The sequence below is a fragment of the Mesoplodon bidens genome, assembly GCF_964165515.1.
Source record: "Mesoplodon bidens genome assembly, chromosome: 6".
Lineage (NCBI taxonomy): Eukaryota > Metazoa > Chordata > Mammalia > Artiodactyla > Ziphiidae > Mesoplodon > Mesoplodon bidens.
Window position 1 is genome coordinate 71,619,163 of NC_138162.1, and position 20,254 is coordinate 71,639,416.

Consider the following 20,254-nt stretch of genomic DNA (forward strand, 5'->3'; position numbering starts at 1 on the left):
CAAACACTTCCTAGCTGTTTCCAATGTTAAGACCTAGAAACATGATCAAAACAAGTATCAATGAACAGCTGACTACAAGCTCTTACAAAAAGAACTAGGGCTCCTTAAAGAAATGGCTGAATCCAGGCCTAGGCAGGAAATAGAAGAGCTTGGGACTTCCTATTGTACCTGAATGCAAAGAAACCCTCATTATGTCAGGTGCAACTTGAAGGAGCCTCCACAGGCCAGAGATGAGACAATCTGGGCACCAAAAAGAACTGAGTTAGAGTAAAACAAGTCTTAAAATCCATTAGTTCATAATGAGACTCAGTAAAAATCTCACTGACTAACCTCTGGAGGATGCTAGGGACTTTATTCATTCTTAACACTGAAAAAGTTCAAGAATCAATAGTTTATCCTACCTTTTGTATATGAACCAACTGCTTGTTGAGGAAAGCTCCTTATGAAAAAATTACAGCTAATAAATGAAGGAGAGAATGAGGTATCACTATTTTTACTACATTTCATAAAATAGTGGCTGTAGGTAAAGATTAATGGCTACTAAAACTATTAAAAGCTGGCAGCAAATTTCACAATGGATGTATCAGGCTGACAACACCCAAATCTTACCACAAAAAAAGAAAGAAGCAGGTATTATGTGCCTCCCAATGCCATGTAATAGGTAAATAAATACCATCTCTAAACTAGTGTTATCAAATAATGAAATTTAAAACCAATCAAGCCTCTAAGTACAGTCGTCCCTCCATACTCATGGGTTCTGCATCGAGAGTCAACCAACCACTGATTGAAATATTCAGAAAAAAATTCCAGAAGGTTCCAAAAAGCAGCTCAATTTGCCAGGCTCAAGCAACTATTTATATAGCATTTACATTGTATTAGGCATTATAAGTAATCTGACATGATTTAAAGTATACAAGAGGATATGCATAGGTTATATGCAAATATGCCATTTTATATAAGGGACTTGAGCATCCATGGATTTTGGTATGTGTGGAGGTCCTGGAACCAATCTCCCATGGATACCAAGGGAAGACTGTATAAACTTTCAGGAAACTAACATTAACAGAGGAACATGTTAAATACCACTACAGAAATGTAATCAGTAAAGTTCAGACTGTGGGAAAACTGAATAAACTGTTACTTGTACAAATAAATAGCAAGGAAGAAAGAATAGGGCAAACCTGTAGGTTGAGACTTAACCTATCAACTACATGCAATGGGTGGATCTTAATTTTGACTTATCTGTAAATCCCAAGTATATTTTAAAAAAATAAGTCAGTCTGAACATTGACTGGTTATTTGATTTTAAGGAATTATTGTAAATTTCATGTGGATTTTTTTTTTTTAAATGCTTTAGGGTCCCCATCCCAGGATCAGTGACTCATTCTCACAGGAGAGCACATAGTTTTTCCCATGGCTATGATTTACTACAGTGAAAGGATACAAAGCAAATTCAGCAAAGGAAAAAGGCAGATGGAATCAAGTCTAGAGGAAATCAGGTGCAAGCTCAAGGAGTCCGCTCCCAGTAGTCACACAAAATGTGCTTAATATGTCCAGCAACATATTACGACAACATGTGTGTAATGTTACTACCAGGGGTATACAGTGAAGAATGCTCAAGATTTTTCTTAGGGATTCATCACGTCAGCACTCAATGTCTAGCACATACCAAAATTCCAGACTCCCAGAAGCAGGTGTTCGGCATAAATAATATTTTTTTTTGCAGAGTTTATGCAGAGTGAACCATTTTTATCAAGGAATGATGAGAATCCTCCTGAAAGTTAAGTTCCCCAACACTAGCCAAAGGTCAACCACACACAGACCTTTTAAAGAGTAGTAAATCTCTGGCCTGATGTTAGCTGTCTCCTGCACACTTTAAAAAGGATCCTTTTAAGAGTATTCAACTGAGAAAATAGCTAAGATGTCAAGATCAGGATGAACCTACAAAAAATAGGGAGAAAGAGTAGGACTAGGAAGCAATAGCCCTTAGACCACGATGCTGTCTTTCACTTTGAAAGGAGAGGAAAAGAGGGTTGAGCAGGAGAAACATGAGAGTGTGATACAAACAAAATCTTCGCCAATCCAATCGTGAGCTTTGGAGAAATGCTGGGCATAACTGCCAGGCCCTAGAACTGCTGCCACACTTAGTCACCAGCTGGAGGATGCCAAGAAAGAGTGTGGCTTTGGCTCAAACACTGTCACAGATATCAAAAGTGCTGTGGCTAAAAGTTATCAGTTAACTGCATTCACTCCTTGCAGGTCAGCAAGTTCTGTCTTGAAGATCTGAGCACTGTGCCCACCACAGCTGCTAAGGCTATTTCTGGTTGAAAAGACTTAAGATTTGGGACTTGCTTCAAAATAATCCAGTGGTGGTGCTTGGGGATGCTGGTACGGATTAAACAAGATTGGCCAGGAGTTCATAATGATTGAAGCTAGGTGATGAGTTCTTTCTCTCAACCTCTGCATAAGTTTAAAGATTTCTACAATAAAAAATAAAATGCTCTGTGCTTCAAGTTAAAATCCAAACAAAAGGCTCTTCCCACTTTTGAAGTTTTCCCACAAGAGTACAAAACTCTAAGTTAACACTCAAGGCTTACAGTGAGGACAAGCAGCCTCCTGCCCCAGTCCACCACACTGGTTTCTATTCCCCCGATGCAACTGTTTAACTTTTAGCTATTTCTTTTATTTTCCACCATATTTTAAAGTAACATGCTTACACACTGCTTTTTACTTCAAACTGTTATTCTACCCATCCCTGATGTACAGCTCATTTGCCTCCATCTCTTCTTCCTTATAATTACTAACACAAGGCACTGCTCTAAGTGTTAACATATTTACCTCTTAGGATAGAGGTAGGCACTATTCTATCCCCATTTTACAGATGTGGCACAGAAGTTAACTTACTTGGACAGGAGTAAGAAGCAGAGACATGACTCAAACTCTGATCACATGGCTCTAGGACTTATAATCTTGCAAGGATTGACAAAATTTCTTGCTCTTAAGCACGTTATACAAACCAAGTTGTTTGTAAAAATCAGTATTTTTTACAATATTTTTTTTACATGTTGACTAAATAGGTGTTCATAGCTAACTAATGAAGTATGCTTTAATTATAAATCCTTTCTTTCACAACTTTGTTTTCTGTTGAGTACTTAACTCTTCTTTTTGGTTGCTACTTGCTTAATTTTCCATGTACGTATTAATTATCCCCATTCTGCCACAGTTGTTAAAACGCTTCTACGTTCAGACATTTCAGATACTCTACTAGTGTTCTGGGTTGCAAAACATCTTCTAGAGACCTCTGTCCTATACTAATCTGGAAAACTTGCTCTTCAGGCTTAGACCTGTTCCACAGCTGCCATGCTGGGATCTCCTTTCATTACTTCCTGCGTTGAATCCTATTTCCTGAATACCATGTTTTCCTCTTTCTTGATTTAAGCCTTGAGTGGGGTAGAAGTGATTAAAATGCTCTTTCATATAAATAAACCAATCCTCTTCTTCTGTTTTATTCCATATGCCTATGTCTAAAGTACCTGGTAAATCCAAGGTCTGAACCTTCCAAAGGTTCTTCGATGTCAATTTACTTGCTTGTTGTTGGCTTATCCTTAGGTTTCAGCTTTTTCTGGCCTAAGTTAGGCATCATTTACCCATTAGCTTCTTATCTTCCAAAATTTTGTTGCTTTCTCTTCTGTGTCTTACTTCTATCACATTTTTTGTCCTCGGGGGTTTATGCATTTATTCTTTTACTGTCTTCTAGGAGGGTGTAAGAAGGAGTGGAGACAAACATGCAACTTAATCTGCCATGTTTAACTTGAAATCTTTATTCACCTTTAGTTTCATTTCTTACTACTCACCATATATCTCCTACACTCCAGCCATACTAATCTACCCTTAGGTAACCCTGTATTTTGTACCTCCTTATCCTTGGTATCCTGTGGTTCTCCTTCAGGAATACAGAAGTATCTTTTCTACCTTATAATCTCAGAACTTTAGGTACTCTAAAAGCTAGTTGTGCATATTTCTATAACAGAACTTACACTACAAAATAGCAAGTTTTCATTGAGAAGCAGATACCACGTTCAAACTTTAGTGTGTTTGGGATATACCAGGCCTACAGATGTTTGGAAACATGCAACTCATTAAATAGAAAAATCTTTTGTATAACTAAAGCTCTTAATAAAATGTAACAAACTGTGACCACTGTGTTTTAGGGTAGTTAAGTGGGAACAAAGAATTCTATACAGAGATAATAAGAAAAAGGTGTTTTAAAGATTGTTTTTGGATTTCTTAAAATGAAGAAACTTGCAGTTAGCTCCACTGTTACTTATACAAGTACACAAGAGAAAGTCTTTTTAAGTATAGGCAGCCTCCAACACAGCATTCCCTGCCTCCCATGAAGTCTAATGTATGGCTGAAGATAACCGCTGCAAATTCTACAAATTGGTCCAAGCACTGACTTCTTCCAGCATTTGCACTGGCGAAAACTGCAGGAGACTGTATGAAACATTTGGAAAGTGGTAGAAGCTTGAAAAACTTCTAAAACAGGGCTCAAGATATCCCCAAAGACCTGAAGCAGAGAGGAAGGAACAATACTGAAGCTGACTACACTGTGCCAAGAGCCAACATACAGCTATGGAAGGATAAGACTAGGGTCCTTTTTTTCTCTTATTCTACATGACCTTCTATTCTTAGAACCTGAAGTCAAGGTATTACCCCAATACAGGTATAAGATTATTCTAGTTAGCTACTCTGCATCTTTGAGAATTTAGAAACACTTTGGTGTTATAAAGTCTATATTCTCAGATAAGCCTTAAATATCCTTAAGCTTGTTTTCCCAGTAACATTTTCATTGCTCCAAATACTGTTTAGATGTCTTTTAGAGATATCCTTCAGAGTACATGCTTTTGATTATCCTGAACTATGTGACATTTTAGCAAAAACCAACTGTGTTTTCAATTAACAAATCATTGAGTAAAACCTGGGGAATTAAATTTCAGGGAAATTGATTAAGCACAATTTTTAAAACAGGTTTGTTATAATATAGTAAAAGCGCATTTCCTTAGGTGACTTGTAAGCTAACTAAGCATTTTAGAAGACTCAAACAGTATTAGGCAAAGTACTATCACTGAAACCTTCCTTCAAAACATGGCTTCCTGGTGTTAAAATGCTTAAATAAGGACAACATTCACCTGGAGGCATGTTCTAGTTTAGCAAATCTTTAATGTTATACTACATGCAGAAAGAAAGCATTTCTTAATCTAACAGATAACATTATTCAGTTTCACACCTTAAATGTAAAGCTTACTCACAGACAAAAATAACTTACTTAAAACTGCTTACAGTAAGACTTTACATATTACATGGAAATAAATCTCACTTGTACAACATGTTAACAATGGTGTATAACTGTTTTAATAGCGGAAACAATGTAATCAGGTTAAAAGATACCTATGCCAAAGATAAATTATTTAAGAGTACTTACCAAAATAATCTGGCTTTATTAATAAATGAAAAGCAGAAAATTTGACTATTATTACTGGATACTTTTCAAGGTTATTGGGGGAGAAAAAAGAACATGGTCAAGTAGGTATTTACAGATGAGGAAATTAAAGCTGAACGAATTCAAAGAAAACAAAGCAAAAAACTTAACCAAAGACCTAGAATTCAAAGCAAATTCTGATTCTAATGACTAAAACTATACAGCCTATAAGAGAACCAATGCTCTGTATACTTAATAGGCTCCTGGCTGCCTTTCTGAAAAGCAGATTCCTGGGCTCTACCCCAGGCCCACCCAATGCAGGGAGCAGGGGTGGGATTTGGTATCCCCCAGGAATCTGCATTATAAATACCATACCTGGGTGAACCCCCAGTGTTGCTGACCATCGTTTTGAGAAACACTAATGTAAAGGAATGATGTATAAATCTGAAAAGGTGACATCAACTGATATCTGTAGTCATTTTTCTAAGCACCAAGTGATCTTTTAACACAAGAGAAGAGCAACAATAAAGTCAAAGATCTAACTTCTTCTGCCCTCCTTTTGATTATCATCCATTCAGAACACTGCAAGTCATAGAAAGAGGAAATATTCTAAGTCTTTGGCAAACATGTCAGTAACAACCAAAAAACAATGGGGGAGACTGGTCCCTGGACCAGGGTTCTGAAACTAAACCTCTCATTTATAGCTCCCTACTCAAAATCAACATGACACTCTGATCTGATTTTTAAAAATCTTATTCCTTTTCTCCCATGAAAACCCAGACATCATTAAAACATTTTTGGGATTCCTTTAGAAATAGATCACATCAATACATTCAAGAAAATCAGTTTTGTTACTTTATAGAACAGCAACTTTTATCTAAAAATACCACTTGATTTTTTTCAGAATTGGCTCAGTGACTTCTATTTGCAGTAGCCATAATTAAGAATACTCAAAAGCATGCACCACAGGCTTAGAATAGCTCAAAAAATCTTAAAAGAATGCTGGCAGCAATGACAACATTATCCTAAGACGTTCGCCAGAAGACCTTTTAATTGTAGCCTAGCGTAAGTTACCCTCCAAGTTCTAAGTGATGCTATGCCATTTCCATTTGATCTCAATCCCATGGTAGAACCTTGACACGCTGTTAAAAGCAGCAGTTTAACCTATTTGGTTTAAAAATCCTTTGAATACTAGCGAGCTATGCATTCTCCTTACAGAAAAAGGCACACAGGTGTTTACTGATTTAAGGTTCTGTTCTGTGACAGATAACTGGAGAGAATGACAGAAATTTTTTAATTATGCAAACAACTGCTTTATAATATTTTATATATACTTATTTATACATTAAGGTATTTTATAAGCATGCTTCTCTCAAAATGAGAGGTAGTATGGTAGAGTGGTTCTAAGTATGTGCTCTTCTGAATCTCAGTCTACCACTTATCACCTATTTAATACTAGGTATATTAACTTCTCTAAATCTCAGTTATTCCCTCTTTACACATAGAAAAGTATCCACTTCATTGATTGTTTAATGAGGATAACATGAGATAATCCAGGAAAAGTACTTGTATAGTGCCTGGCACATAGTGTTGTTTTAACAAGAGAATTATTGAACCATGCTTTAAAAAGGGTACTTCAGAATAATTTACTAAAAAGTCAAAACAAAAAGAGTTTTTGTTTCTGAGGTAAACTGACATTTCTATTTGAAATGTGAACGCTATGGAGCATGAAAGATTATATAAGTAGTTTTCATGTCACTATGAAAACTCTCTCATGTTTAAAGATTTCAACTTTGCCTAGCCACAGACAATTCACTACGATATGATACAGCAATAAAATAACTTTCATAAGCATTTTCCCTCTTTATATATATACTTCCTTGTTCAAACTACTATGTGTTTTCTAGCTTACATTTCTCTTTATAGAAATCAGCTCCAATTTATAAATCAAGGTCCCTAAATTAGAACACTAAATTTAATAAAGCAGTTAAAAAAAGCAAGTCACTAACAAGACTAGTATTCCCAAATTCACCTTTTTAACTGACGTGTAAATGTACCTTTTGAATCCTTATACAAAGGTATATGGGGAGATTCTTAGATCTAGTTTAACCCTAAGCCCAATTCAGAAAGCTTGTCTTAGAACAATTGACTGATGCATTTAAGAGTCTAATTCAAAGGAAAGCCAGAACTAGATCTCAGAACAAATATTCAACTACTACAGAGTATTCTCCCCCACTCAAGAATTTACCAATACTTAACAGCTGATAGAGCAGACAGAAGAAATAAAGAATACTTTTTAAACAGTGGTTCTGGAGCTAATTCTGCAAATACTACTCCCATGTTAACCTTTACCTTTTATATGGTCTGGGTTGGGGTTTGAGTTAAGAGGAAGTGAAAGTTTGGGGAATTCAGAGAAATTATCATCAAGTCAAAAGAAACATTATGTGAATGATAATACACTAAAATTGCCACAAAACTCAAAATAGAATATTTCAATTGGTTAAAAAGGAAAAAAAAAAAGAATGTACCAATACATCATAAAAGATAAATTCTCCACAAACACACGATGGACACTGCTTTTCTATGTTAGCCAAGGTACAGATAAAGACTGCATAGCGGAAAATGGTCCCTCATTTAAATGATACAGATCATTTAGCTGGAATGAAATATAATTTCTTTTAGAAGAAGACTTAACTAATCCTTTATGTATATGGAAACAAAATGGAAAAATCAACAAGCCATAAGCCACCTATACAGGTACTAAAATAAAGATGAATACTCAGATTCCTCAGGTACTGTATATCATCTCCAGCCTTTAATATATTTACTATGTTTAAATTGTCATATCAACCCCTTTCCCCCATATTGGTTCTTAGTAGCAACTGATAAGGCTGTACAAAAGGCAATCAGTGAATGGTTCTTAAACTTGAGTATACATATTAACCACCCAGAGGACTTATTAAAACACAGACCGCAGGGCCACCTCCAGAGAGCGATTCATTACATGTGGAGTAAGTACAAGAACTTGGATTTCTAACAAGTAATGTTGATGTTCCTGGACAGGACTATACTTTGAGAACCACTAGTCTAAGGCAGTGGTTCTCAACCATGGCTACACATTAGAATCACAGAGGAACTTTTGAGACAGCAATCCCCTGAGGTCCCAAAGATCAATCATACAAGAAGTTATGTAGGTGGGTCCTAGGCACTGATATTTTTAAAGCTTCCTAGACAACTAATGTGTAACTAGGGTTGAGAACCGCTAGTCTAATTAAGAGGAATCGAAACCAAATCCACTAAGAACAGATGTTTCTTAATACAAAAGCAGGGTAAGGAATTAAGCCTTTATCTGTTGATAAAGCAGCCAGATGATGAGTAAAGATTAAATTCAGTAGTGTGGCCTCAGTTGCTTACATACCTAGGGTTTAACTCAAAGTTGTATGAGTGCTGTCTGCTTTAAAACCCAGGCCAAGTCTAAAGCAAGTCTTTAGGTCATACAAAATGGTTGTCCTTTGAAGTTATGTAGGCTATTACCAATTACATGTACCATGTTTAAGGCAGAGTAGCAATAATACATATTGGTTAACCCTTAAGCTCTGGAGTCAGACAATTTAACAGATGTTACCTCTGGCAAGTTATGTAAGTAAGCCTTGGTCTCTTCATACGGGAGTTAATGTAACTAACATTATAGTTATTCTAAAGATTACATGAGCATTCATGTAAGAAGTTAGCTCAGAGTCTGGCACATAAGAGTTCATGTAATTAAATAGCTGTAAGCTCTGCTATAGACATATTAACCTACCAGAAACACTAAGGTAATGATTGCCCCTTTCCCAGTCTACTTCCCTATCAGTCAAGATCATGGCTCATCACCACAATTAGCTTCAGGATCTCTACTCTCACAAGACTGCAGTCACAGATTTGTGAATTTAGATGTTCAGGACCCTTAAAATTTTTAAACCTTCAGAGAGTAACTAACTAATGGGAATAAAGACAACTTTTAGAAAGCTATGGAAATACACAGTACAAGCTCACTATGAAATAAGGGAAAATTTGATGTTCTTTTTCTTTAATTGACCATTTAACCACTCCATGGGTTTATAATTGCCTATATTACCTTGACATTTGCTCACTTCTGAATCCCCTTCCCTTTTGTTTTCTGCCCAAAATACCACTAAAAACAAAAGTTTCAAGCAGGCGTAGTCATTCTGCAATAAACACACTTTAGGGGTGTGATCATTTTGTGATGTATAGAAATATTGAATCACTATGCTGTACACCTGTAGCTAACATAATGTTGTAGGTTAATTATACCTCCTATACTATAGGATGGCTCTAATCAAAGTTTTGGTGAGGATGTGGAGAAATTGGAACCCTCATACACAACTCATGGGAATGTAAAATGGTGCAGCCACTTTGGAAACAAGTCTGGCAGTTCTTCCCAAGGTTAAACATAACTGCCATACAACCCAGCAATCTCGCTGCCACACACATGCCAAAAAACTAAAACAAATGCCTACACAAAAAAGTGGTACATGAAGGTTCCTAGCAGCAAAAAGTAGAAAACACCAGTGTCCATAAACTGATAAATGGATAAATCAACAGTGGTAATATGGAGCATTATTTGACAATAAAGGAATATGGTACTGATATAAGCTCCAACATGGATGAACCTTGAAACATTATGCTAAGTGAAAAAAGCCAGTCACAAAAGACCACATGTTATAGGATTCCACTTATATGCAATGTCCAGAATAGGCAAATCCAGAGTCAGAAGATTCCCGATTGCCTATGGCTGAGAGGGGTTGGGGGAAGGGCTGGTGGGGGTAGGGAAACGGGGAGTGACTGCTAATGGGTACGGGGTTTGTGGAAGACCAAAATGTTCTAAATTAGATTGTGGTGACTGTTGCACAGTCCTGTTAATATACTAAAAAACCACTGAATTTTACACTTTAAATGGGCGAATTGAATGCTATGTGAATTATACCTTAATAAAGCTGCTTTTAAGAAGTTAAAACTTTACAGAAGATTTAAGAATCTGCTGGAATCTAAATCTCTAAAGTCTAGATTTAATATTTGTACTGCTAGCTCTTTCTCCCAAAGTACTTACTGGATTGGTTTAATTCTAAAAATACAAAGCCCTTGCTAAGGCAAGGGTGATGACAGATTAATAGTATAAAACAGCCATCATGAAAAAACAAAACAGAACAAACCCACATATATGTTCTTTGTAGCAGGCACTTTGATGTTAACTCCACAATTTTGCTTTATATTATTTGCAGTAGGAAGCTCTCAATTCAGCCTATGTTCATCAAGGAATCTATAGAAAAGGGACCCCTGAAAACAGTAAAACTCTTAAACCTTAAAACATTTCACACAGATCTCTTAACATAACCTGCTTTTTATGCACTTAGAATATTTGTATCCATAATTTTGAGAGGAAAAATGGAATAATAGCAAGCAAATGATTTCACTGAGATTCTAAAACAATGTCAACTACTAGATTTGGCTTTTGGTGTTGTTTTGTGGAACACATCTACCTAATAAGTAACATTATAAATCTGTAATACGTATCACTTCTCACAGATTAAAAATTGTTTTTAACTCTGCTCTGACTGGAGTGGGGATTGAAGATGCAGAGTAGTATACCTACTTATCTTGTTCTGAGACAGCAATGCTTTTAATGAAATTCATTTCAAAGACTGAGAATTCATTTGGCCTGGTTAATATGTTAGGACCTGTAGGTCACTATAAAAGTAACTTTTGAACAGTGCCATTTTAAACTGACAAACACTGCATATCCCAAAAGAATTCCTCGGACAGGTTCCTTGGTCCCATGTACAATGCCTCTCTGCACTGGCCAAATGACAGGCTGTTCAAAACGCACTCGCACTGCTGCACTCAGAGTTTGGAGACAATTAAGCAGATTACTTTCAACTTAATCTATGAGAAAAATGAAGTTAATTCATTGAGAGGAATGACAGTACTAAATTAGAATAAGTAGAATGGGATGGCAGCCTATATGTACTTAAAGTCTATTAAGTACAAAAAAATTGTCTGACAAATACTGTTTTGGAAGTAAAAATTAGAGTGATTGGATTAATGACCTCTAACTTTATTTCCCTTTGCAATTTAACATTTCTAGTAATTCTCCCTGTCTGAGGTTGAAGATAGCCAACACTTGTTTTTGTCTCCTCAGTGCAGACCATTCTCTATCTTTAGAGATTTGACTGGTAGGAAGTTTAAGTTATCCTGAAACCTACCTTCTATGTTGTACAGAACTTTCACCCAGAGCTTTTAAAATATGAAAGCTATCTTGATCCCAGTCTTTTCAATGTAAATACTTAGTTCTTTTAGCTATTCTTCATGTTGATTTTACATTTTGACTTCTACTCTAAAGATGCACCACGTCCTGTTGGTATTATTCTTAAAGCACGAAGATGGAAAACAATATTCCAAGTAGAGAATAACGAGCCCGGTAAAACGGTAGCACCACCAGTCTTGTTCTAGATATCTTACTTCTAATAAAACATCCTACAGTGTAACTATTTGATAGCTACATTCTATTGACTAAGTTGGAGCTTACTACTCAATAAGAATCTATTACCACTGCTAAGCCATATACTCCACAATTTGTCGTCAATGCATCCTCCGTCCAAGAACGTAAGAACTTGTTTAATAAGTTATTGAAATTAACACGAACTTGACTATAGTTTTTAACTTTTCTGATAACCGTGACGAATGAAACTTTAACAGGATTCTTTATCACATCCATATGGGATCATGACTTTTTCTAGATGCTTATACCAGCCTTTTGTTATCTGGGACTCTCATCCAGAAACTCACCTATTTTATTTATTTCACACTTTACTCTGTATAGTCCTTTTCTCTTTTTGAAGATATGAATGACATTTACTAAGCTTCTGATATCTTATGTCTCAAAGAAAGTTCAGCTACCATATCTTTTAAGTTGCCAGCACTGAAACAATTCCATCATGTAAAATTATTTTGGACAGATAATTTTAGTCTTCTCATGCATGTTGGGTTTAGACTAACATTCATTCTAATCAAGACAAACTTCTTCATTAAAAAATAACTAAATAAACGCTAAGATATTGTGATTTATGTTCTGACATTGTACCAAACTCAGGTCTATCCCTTGGAAAGTCTTATTCCAAAACCAGCTAAGAGCCCCTAGAACTGTAAAAAAATTTAACAAGCCTTAGTTCACTTAGTGTTTAAAGCTTCTTACCCTATTTCTACACTGTGCCATTCTATACATTTTTTTTTTTTTTGCCAAATAATAACTCCTTTATTGGCCAGAATCAGGTCCCAGGTAGCAGGTTTCTGAGTTATTTCTTCTTTTCTCCAAGAAACAGAATAAAAACTTGAAGCAAGTCAAGAACTCTACTTGTTGACAGCCGATATACAGATAGCTTAAGTCCTCCACTCTTGCCTCTTTGCCATGGTATTCATAAACCCAGACACTGGTTACTATTAACACATCAACTCCAATCCCTTTCTATCCCAGGCTCGATTTACCAATATTGCCAGTCCTGGCCAATCCCAGATCTTAATACTCATTCTAGTTGTTGCTTCTATTATCATCTACTATGGTAAAAAACAGTATGATTGCACATTTGAAATAAGCCATGTTGGCAAGTTAACTACAACCATAAAAAGTATCAGAAAAGATGAAAGGGATCTACTTTTGACCCCTTTCCAGGTATCCTGGAAATCTGAGTTGACACCAGTCTTTTATACCATTTTTGTTAAGAAAAATCAAAACCATTTTAGGATCTTGAACTCACACCTGATAAAGATTTGGTTTCATACTTTCTATACATATTAAAATGTCACTTGAATGAAGACAAAGATCATTTAGTGTTGAATAAACACTAAATCTCTCCCCATAGTAACTTTTATATTAGGATTTTGAAAATAGGTAAGGAAAATAATTCAGTGTTAAAGTCTAAGCCCTCAAAGCAAGTTCTTAATACTGTTTTCACATAAACATTTAAAAACACTTTGTTGTATAAAATGGATGACTAATAAGAACATGCTGTATAAATAAATAAATAAAATAAAATTCAAAAAAATTTTTTTTGTTGGGAGAGGGGGATTGGGAAGTGATTGCTGGGCATATAGTTTTTTGGGGAAAATAAAAATGTTCTATGAGTAGTGTGTGATAATGCACAATCCTATGAATATATTAAAGACAGTGAATTGTACCCGTAAAATGTATAAATTTTATGTGAATTATCCCAATAATAGCTTTTAGAAAATATTTCAATCTCATTCTAAAGGCTATTACAGGGACTTCCCTGCCCGTCTGATGGCTGAGACTCCGCAATTCCACTGCAGGGGGCGTGGGTTCGATCCCTGGTTGGGGAACTAGGATCCCACATGCCCCGCGGCATGGCCAAAATAAATAAATAAATAAATGCTATTACATTACACACTATTATATACTTTCTAGAATATTATTAAAATATATAGCAAAAACCCTAATAGAGGACCAAAGAGAAACCCTTACATATTGAATTAAGCCAGGTATTAGGATACCCAAAACAACAAACCACTTAGGAGCCAGATGCTAAATGTTGAGGAGCTATTATATTACAACCACTGAACAAACAAAAATAAAAACAAATGGTACTAGACCGAACATGACCCCTAGATGATTTCTTCTGAAAGACTATTATTTGAAAACAATCTTGAGATGGAAAATTTTGCTTCTACAAACAAACACAAGTCCTCAATAGCATGGGCACTTACTCATCATACTCGATATGATAAATAACGTCTTCTTCAGCAGCAACAGAATCTGAATTAGACGTAGAGGGTACATTGTCCAATTTATTTGTTTTCTCTTTGGAATTATGATTTATATTTCCATTAGTCCTTTTATAAGAACTGCCATTCTTCAGTGGAGTTTTGCCACGTGAGTGTCCATCAGAAGCTCTAGTAACACTATGTATACGTGCTTCAAACCAAGCACCAAGGGCGACATCTCTGGCATCCACCAATTCATTTACCTAAAAAAAAATTTAAAATTAGTAAATGAAGCATAATTTCATCTACTGCTTCAAAAACATTAATATAACTCAAGTTATTTTGAGGGTTATCATAGTTAATATTTGCAGATATTCATGTTTAAAGTAATTTCAAAGATTAGAACGAAACTATTCTTTTTGGATTATACTGTCAAATCTGTTATTTACTAATATGAAAATTAACTTTCCTCCCAATATCCTTCAATGAAATAGGTATTTTCTTTAACTATTCTTTACCCATATCTATATTAGACTTTTAAAACATAATTCTTGTGCACCCAAGAGTTATTCTGGCATGTCATTCATTAAGAATGTTATTAACAGGGCTCCCCTGGTGGCGCAGTGGTTGAGAGTCCGCCTGCCGATGCAGGGGACACAGGTTCATGCCCCGGTCCAGGAGGAACCCACATGCCACGGAGCAGCTGGGCCCGTGAGCCACGGCTGCTGAGCCTGAGCGTCCGGAGCCTGTGCTCCTCAACAGGAGAGGCCACAACAGTGAGAGGCCCGCGTACCACCCCCCCAACCAAAAAAAAGAAAAAAAAAAGAATGTCACTAACAAAAAGCCAGAACTTTGAAGTATTATGACTGTGATATTAATTTGTTCCATTAATTTCTTCACAATCCTACAGATAATTTACAGTCAGTCCAACCAGAAAACACAGTATTAAACAGAAAATAAAACTTGAAAACAAGGGACTTACGCACACGTACAAAGGAAAGAATCTAGTGAACCTATCTATATAAAATGGAGATAAGTTCCACCAACAGCAAGTGACTAGCAAATGCATTATTTAGTACCTCAAAGAACAAAGAAAATATAAAGAGAACAGAGCTATAAACATGCAAAATGTATGTAGTCAACTCTAATGGATGATCCAGAACTAAACCATACAATCTAACAAAAGGAAAACAGTATTAGAAGACAGGTATACCAGAGAAATTTAGAGTTACCTAAGTAGTCGGTTTAAAAAAAAAAAAAATCCTGTCTTAAAAAAGCTGAGGGAATTGGTCTAAAGGTCAAAGCCCTTTCAGGAGCAACAACCAAAGACATCCCTTCAACTTTTTAAAAAGTCTTTAAAAAGAAAAAAAAAAACCACATTACTAATACAAGATCATTACCTAATCAAGCTAGCTCTTCCTGAGGGTCTAAGACCACTTAAGGTATCCAACAGAATTCTGACAGATGGTATCACATGGGGTAGGGGTGGGGGTTCGTATGTACTAAAGTTAATACCCATATACCAGGTATTATGCAAGGCTCCTTTAGTTAGGCTTGTCTAACTAACCTTAATTAATAAATCATATTTTACAGGATAAGGAAACAAAGGCTCTGACAAGTTAACTTGCTCCAAATGAAAGTTAATAGAATGTAATACTAGGATTTGAAGACACCTTGACCTTAAAGCTTATGTTTTTGCTACTATTCATTACTATACATTTTGTAAGGCTATAGCTACCACAGTGATTCCTCTGATGGATCTCAGCAAAGTTGACTGAAAACCTTCTGGAAAGAACTGACTGTTCTCAATGCCATTAAGGACATTTGTGATTCGTGGGAAGAGGTCAAAATATCAACATTAATAGGATTTAGAATACATTGATTCCAACCCTCATGGATGACTTTGAGGGGTTGAGGACTTCAATGTGATGGAAATAGCAAGAGAACTAGAATTAGAAGTGGATCCTGAAGATGTGGGTGAATTGTTGTAATCTCATGGTAAAACTTGAATGGGTAAGGAGTTACTTCTTATGGATGAGCAAAGAAAGTAGTTTCTTGAGATGGAAGCTACTCCTGCTGAAGATGCTGTAAAGATTGTTGAAACAGCAAAGGATTTAGAATACTATATAAACTTAGTTAATAAAGCAGTGGCGGGGTTTGAGAGGACTCAACACCGATTTTGAAAGAAGTTCTACTGTGAGTAAAATGCTATCCAACAGCCTTGAATGCTACAGAAAACTTGTTTGTGAAAGGAAGAGTCAATCTATGACAAAGTTTCACTGTTGTCTTATTTAAGAAACTGCCACAGCCACCACCACCCTGATCAGCCAGCAGCCATCAACACGGACGCAAGACCCTCCACCAGCAAAAAGATCATGACTTGCTGAAGGCTTAGATGGTTATTTTTTAATAAAGCACTTTAAAATTAAGGTATGTACATTTTTAAAAGAAATTATGCTGTTGTACACTTAATAGGCTATAGTATAGTGTAAATGTAATTTTTGTATGCACTGGAAAACAAAAAACTTGTTTGACTTCTTTACTGCGATATTCTTTTTTTGCGGTCGATATTCTTTTTTTTGCAGTCGTCTGGAGCCAAACCCGTATTATCTCCAAGATATGCCCATAGCCACATTTAGAGAAAAGTCTTTCATGTCCAAGTATTTGATAAAAACCCAAACAAACAAAAAAACCCCAAGTATGAGAGGCAAGGAAAAATCATTAAAAAATAAAACAGTACCAAGAGCAAATACTTGAGAAATTACCATAGCTAGCTGTAGCACTTTGTATGTTCTGTGGAAAACATACAAGCTCTGCAGATAAACCTCAGTTTAAGCCCTTGCTTATCACCTACTAGATGTAACCTTGAACAAGTTACTTAACCTGTCCCAGCCTCAGCTTCTTTTATAAAGTAACATACTCCGCAGTATACTGAGATTAGGTGACAAATCTGTATGATGTGCCAACCTAGCAAGCATATAGTAGGAACAAATGAAATAACTCTCCTTCCACTAAGTATCAACATATGTCCTATGTTAAAACTAATTAAAAGTCATAGTATGGTCTTATTACCATACCATGCTTATTTAGTAAATACATTAGCCATTTAACGTTATATACATTACCTCCTTTAAAAATTACAATGCAACATTCTTATTTTCCAGTTAGGTTCAGAAGTGAAATACACTTGCCCTCAGAAGATACACAGCTAGAAATGGGAGCTAAGCTGATAAAGGTTTCTCTAACTCTGAACATGATTCTCTCTTTATACCGTGTTTCTTCAGAGTTACAAATCAAAACACAATATGGTTCCATTTATATAAAGTTCAGAAATAGGAAAATTAGGGATGCATACATAGGTTAAAGGTTATTAAGAGGTTAAGTATAATAAAAGGTTAAAGCTAATAAAAAGTAAAGAAATGACTACCATAGAAGTTTGGGTAGTAGTTACAACTAGGGAGGAGGGAGTTTAATAAAGAGGGGCACATGAGAAGCTCCTGGCGTACTGCTGTTCTATTTCTTAATTTGAGTGGTATTTATGGACACTGACTTCATAGTATCTTGTTAAGTTCTACTCTTATTTGTTGTCTATTACATTTCATGATCAACAAGGTTAAATAAAGCAGCACTGCACTATAGACAAAAGACAGGAAATATAAGAAATCCATGATTTTTTCTTAGTAATTACTGATAATTTTCCTCCTTATTTGCTACAATAAGCATAGACATGTAAAAAAGTTTTAACAGTGCCACACACTTAGCTAAACCCTAAAAGCTTACTATCATTATGCTAAACAGTTATTATTCAAGCCAGAATGAGTCATCTAACAGTAAGATCTGATGTGAGTCATACAAAGCTTCCACATCTAAAAACCAGAATTAAAACCAATTTAGGCATCAGAGGTCCACCTGGTTTCAGAAAATAAATTACTTCCTAGAGTCAGTGTGATTCAATGTGTTGTACAATGGGAATGGATGGACCCAGCCTCTACAATCTTCCAGACTTTCTAAACGTGATAGTGATATCTGGTTTCTTACGACGTATGAAAAGCCATCTGAAATTGACCAAATATCGCTCAAAGTTATGAAATAGGGCAAAACAAGACTGATATTGGATAACAACTTCAGATAAAAATTTCATCTTAAAGTTTAAATGTTTACCTAAAATTTCATCTTAAAGTTTAAATGTTTACCTATGTCTTTTTTTTTTTTTTTTTTTTGCGGTACGCGGGCCTCTCACTGTTGTGGCCTCTCCCGTTGCGGAGCACAGGCTCCGGACGCGCAGGCTCAGCGGCCATGGCTCACGGGCCCAGCCGCTCCACGGCATGTGGGATCTTCCCAGACTGGGGCACGAACCCGTGTCCCCTGCATCGGCAGGCGGACTCTCAACCACTGCACCACCAGGGAAGCCCTACCTATGTCTGTTTTGAGTACACTACTTTGAAAATCCACTTTTTGTGCCTGCTTATCATGAGGTCCAAAAATATTCTTAGGCAAAAGGAAGGGAAAGCCTCCAAATCTGTTTGCTCATCCATAGAGAAAATCTTTATAAAGCAAAAATTACATAGGTAAGAATTCATGAAGAGGAAAAAAATACCTCCCAATTTTTAAATGATTCAGACACAATTTAATGAAATTTTGATATACTCACTATTCAGAGACTTGCTCTAAGGAAAACAGACAAAATTTAAAGCAAACTCAAAATAAGTCAAAAGTAGAAGCCTCTGAGCATTTTCAGGCTAGCCCAAAGGAATATCTAATATAATTATGAAGGCAGAGGGCAATATCTGTTTACCCCTCATTTCTAGTACCCAGTACAAATATACACTAAATATCCAAATATTCAATAAATGGATTATCCAGAAATAAGCCCTTCTATATGAAAAAGCCACTAGTCAAAATTTCAAATATCTATGACAATTACCGAGCTTCATCCAAAAAAGCAAGTAAGTTTGTGTTAGCCTCTTCAACTAAAGAGGAAGGTTAAGTGCAGCTTTGACTAAACATATTACTTTACAAATAACAGTAGCCTTTTGAGAGTTTACATGCCAGGTTCCAAGTGTATTTCTAAATGAGGAAAGGGAGACAATGTACTTACTTGCCAAATTTGTCCAACTCAGAAAGTGGCTGAACTGAAATTTGAAACCAAGTCTGACAACAAAGCTCAAGTCCTTAACATCTGTGCTATATATTAATATGAAATATAAGAGATGTTTAAAAAACAAAACCAAGTACTAGAAACAGTTGACAGCCAGAGTGCTAACACTGCAAATAAAAAGCAAAGATCTGCTAAGAGAAGTAGTTTCTCATGATGCTTGTCTGAATTAGTTCTGGGGGAGGGGACACAACTGGGTATTGAGAAGTGTGCTAAACAGAGAATTTAAACTGACCTTAACTACTTAACCTTGCTTAATCTCAGATCTGCAGATTCATAAACTGGTCCTCCTATGAAAACAAATTCATACCTACATGGCCCAAAACAAATCAAGTCAAAAGTAGCAGCTTCTAAACTGTTGCCCTTAAAAGTTAAAATGTAATAATGTAAGCTTAATATGGACACAGATGGTTACATAAATATTTATAGATACCTGGATATACAGGAGTTATTATATATACTACATGTATTTCCTTGCTCTGTCAGCTGAGGGCCCTAAAAACAAGGATACCCCAGTAGCAAGGAGCACCTAGAGCCCAGATCTTAGTTTCCAATACCATTCTCCAATTAAAGGAACCAAGGCTCCTTGGAGAAATGGTTGACTGCAGGACTGGGGCAGGAAACTTACAAGATGAGCCCGAAAGAAAAGCGCTAGTGCTAGTGCCAGAAAGAAAGCACTTCAACGAAAATCAAAGAAACCCAAAATAATGGGGGTATATGGAAGGGACACAGGAGAAAAAATATCCATACTGATGTCAATAAATGACTGAGGAAATGGAGAAGAGACAAGTCTCCCGCATAAAAGAATTCCCAATAATTCTTGTAGATAATCTGACTACATGCAG

At 36.0% G+C, this 20,254-nt stretch overlaps 1 protein-coding gene across 2 annotated transcripts in view; it reads right to left on the bottom strand.

Moving 5' to 3' along the window:
* The window catches only part of UHRF2 (ubiquitin like with PHD and ring finger domains 2), a 75,583-nt gene that overhangs the window by 46,147 nt on the left and 9,182 nt on the right, over positions 1–20,254 (bottom strand). For both annotated transcript variants that reach the window (XM_081238453.1, XM_081238452.1), the window contains one exon: positions 14,258–14,517. In XM_081238453.1, the coding sequence (XP_081094579.1) occupies positions 14,258–14,517 (260 nt within the window). The remainder of the gene's footprint in view (positions 1–14,257; positions 14,518–20,254) is intronic.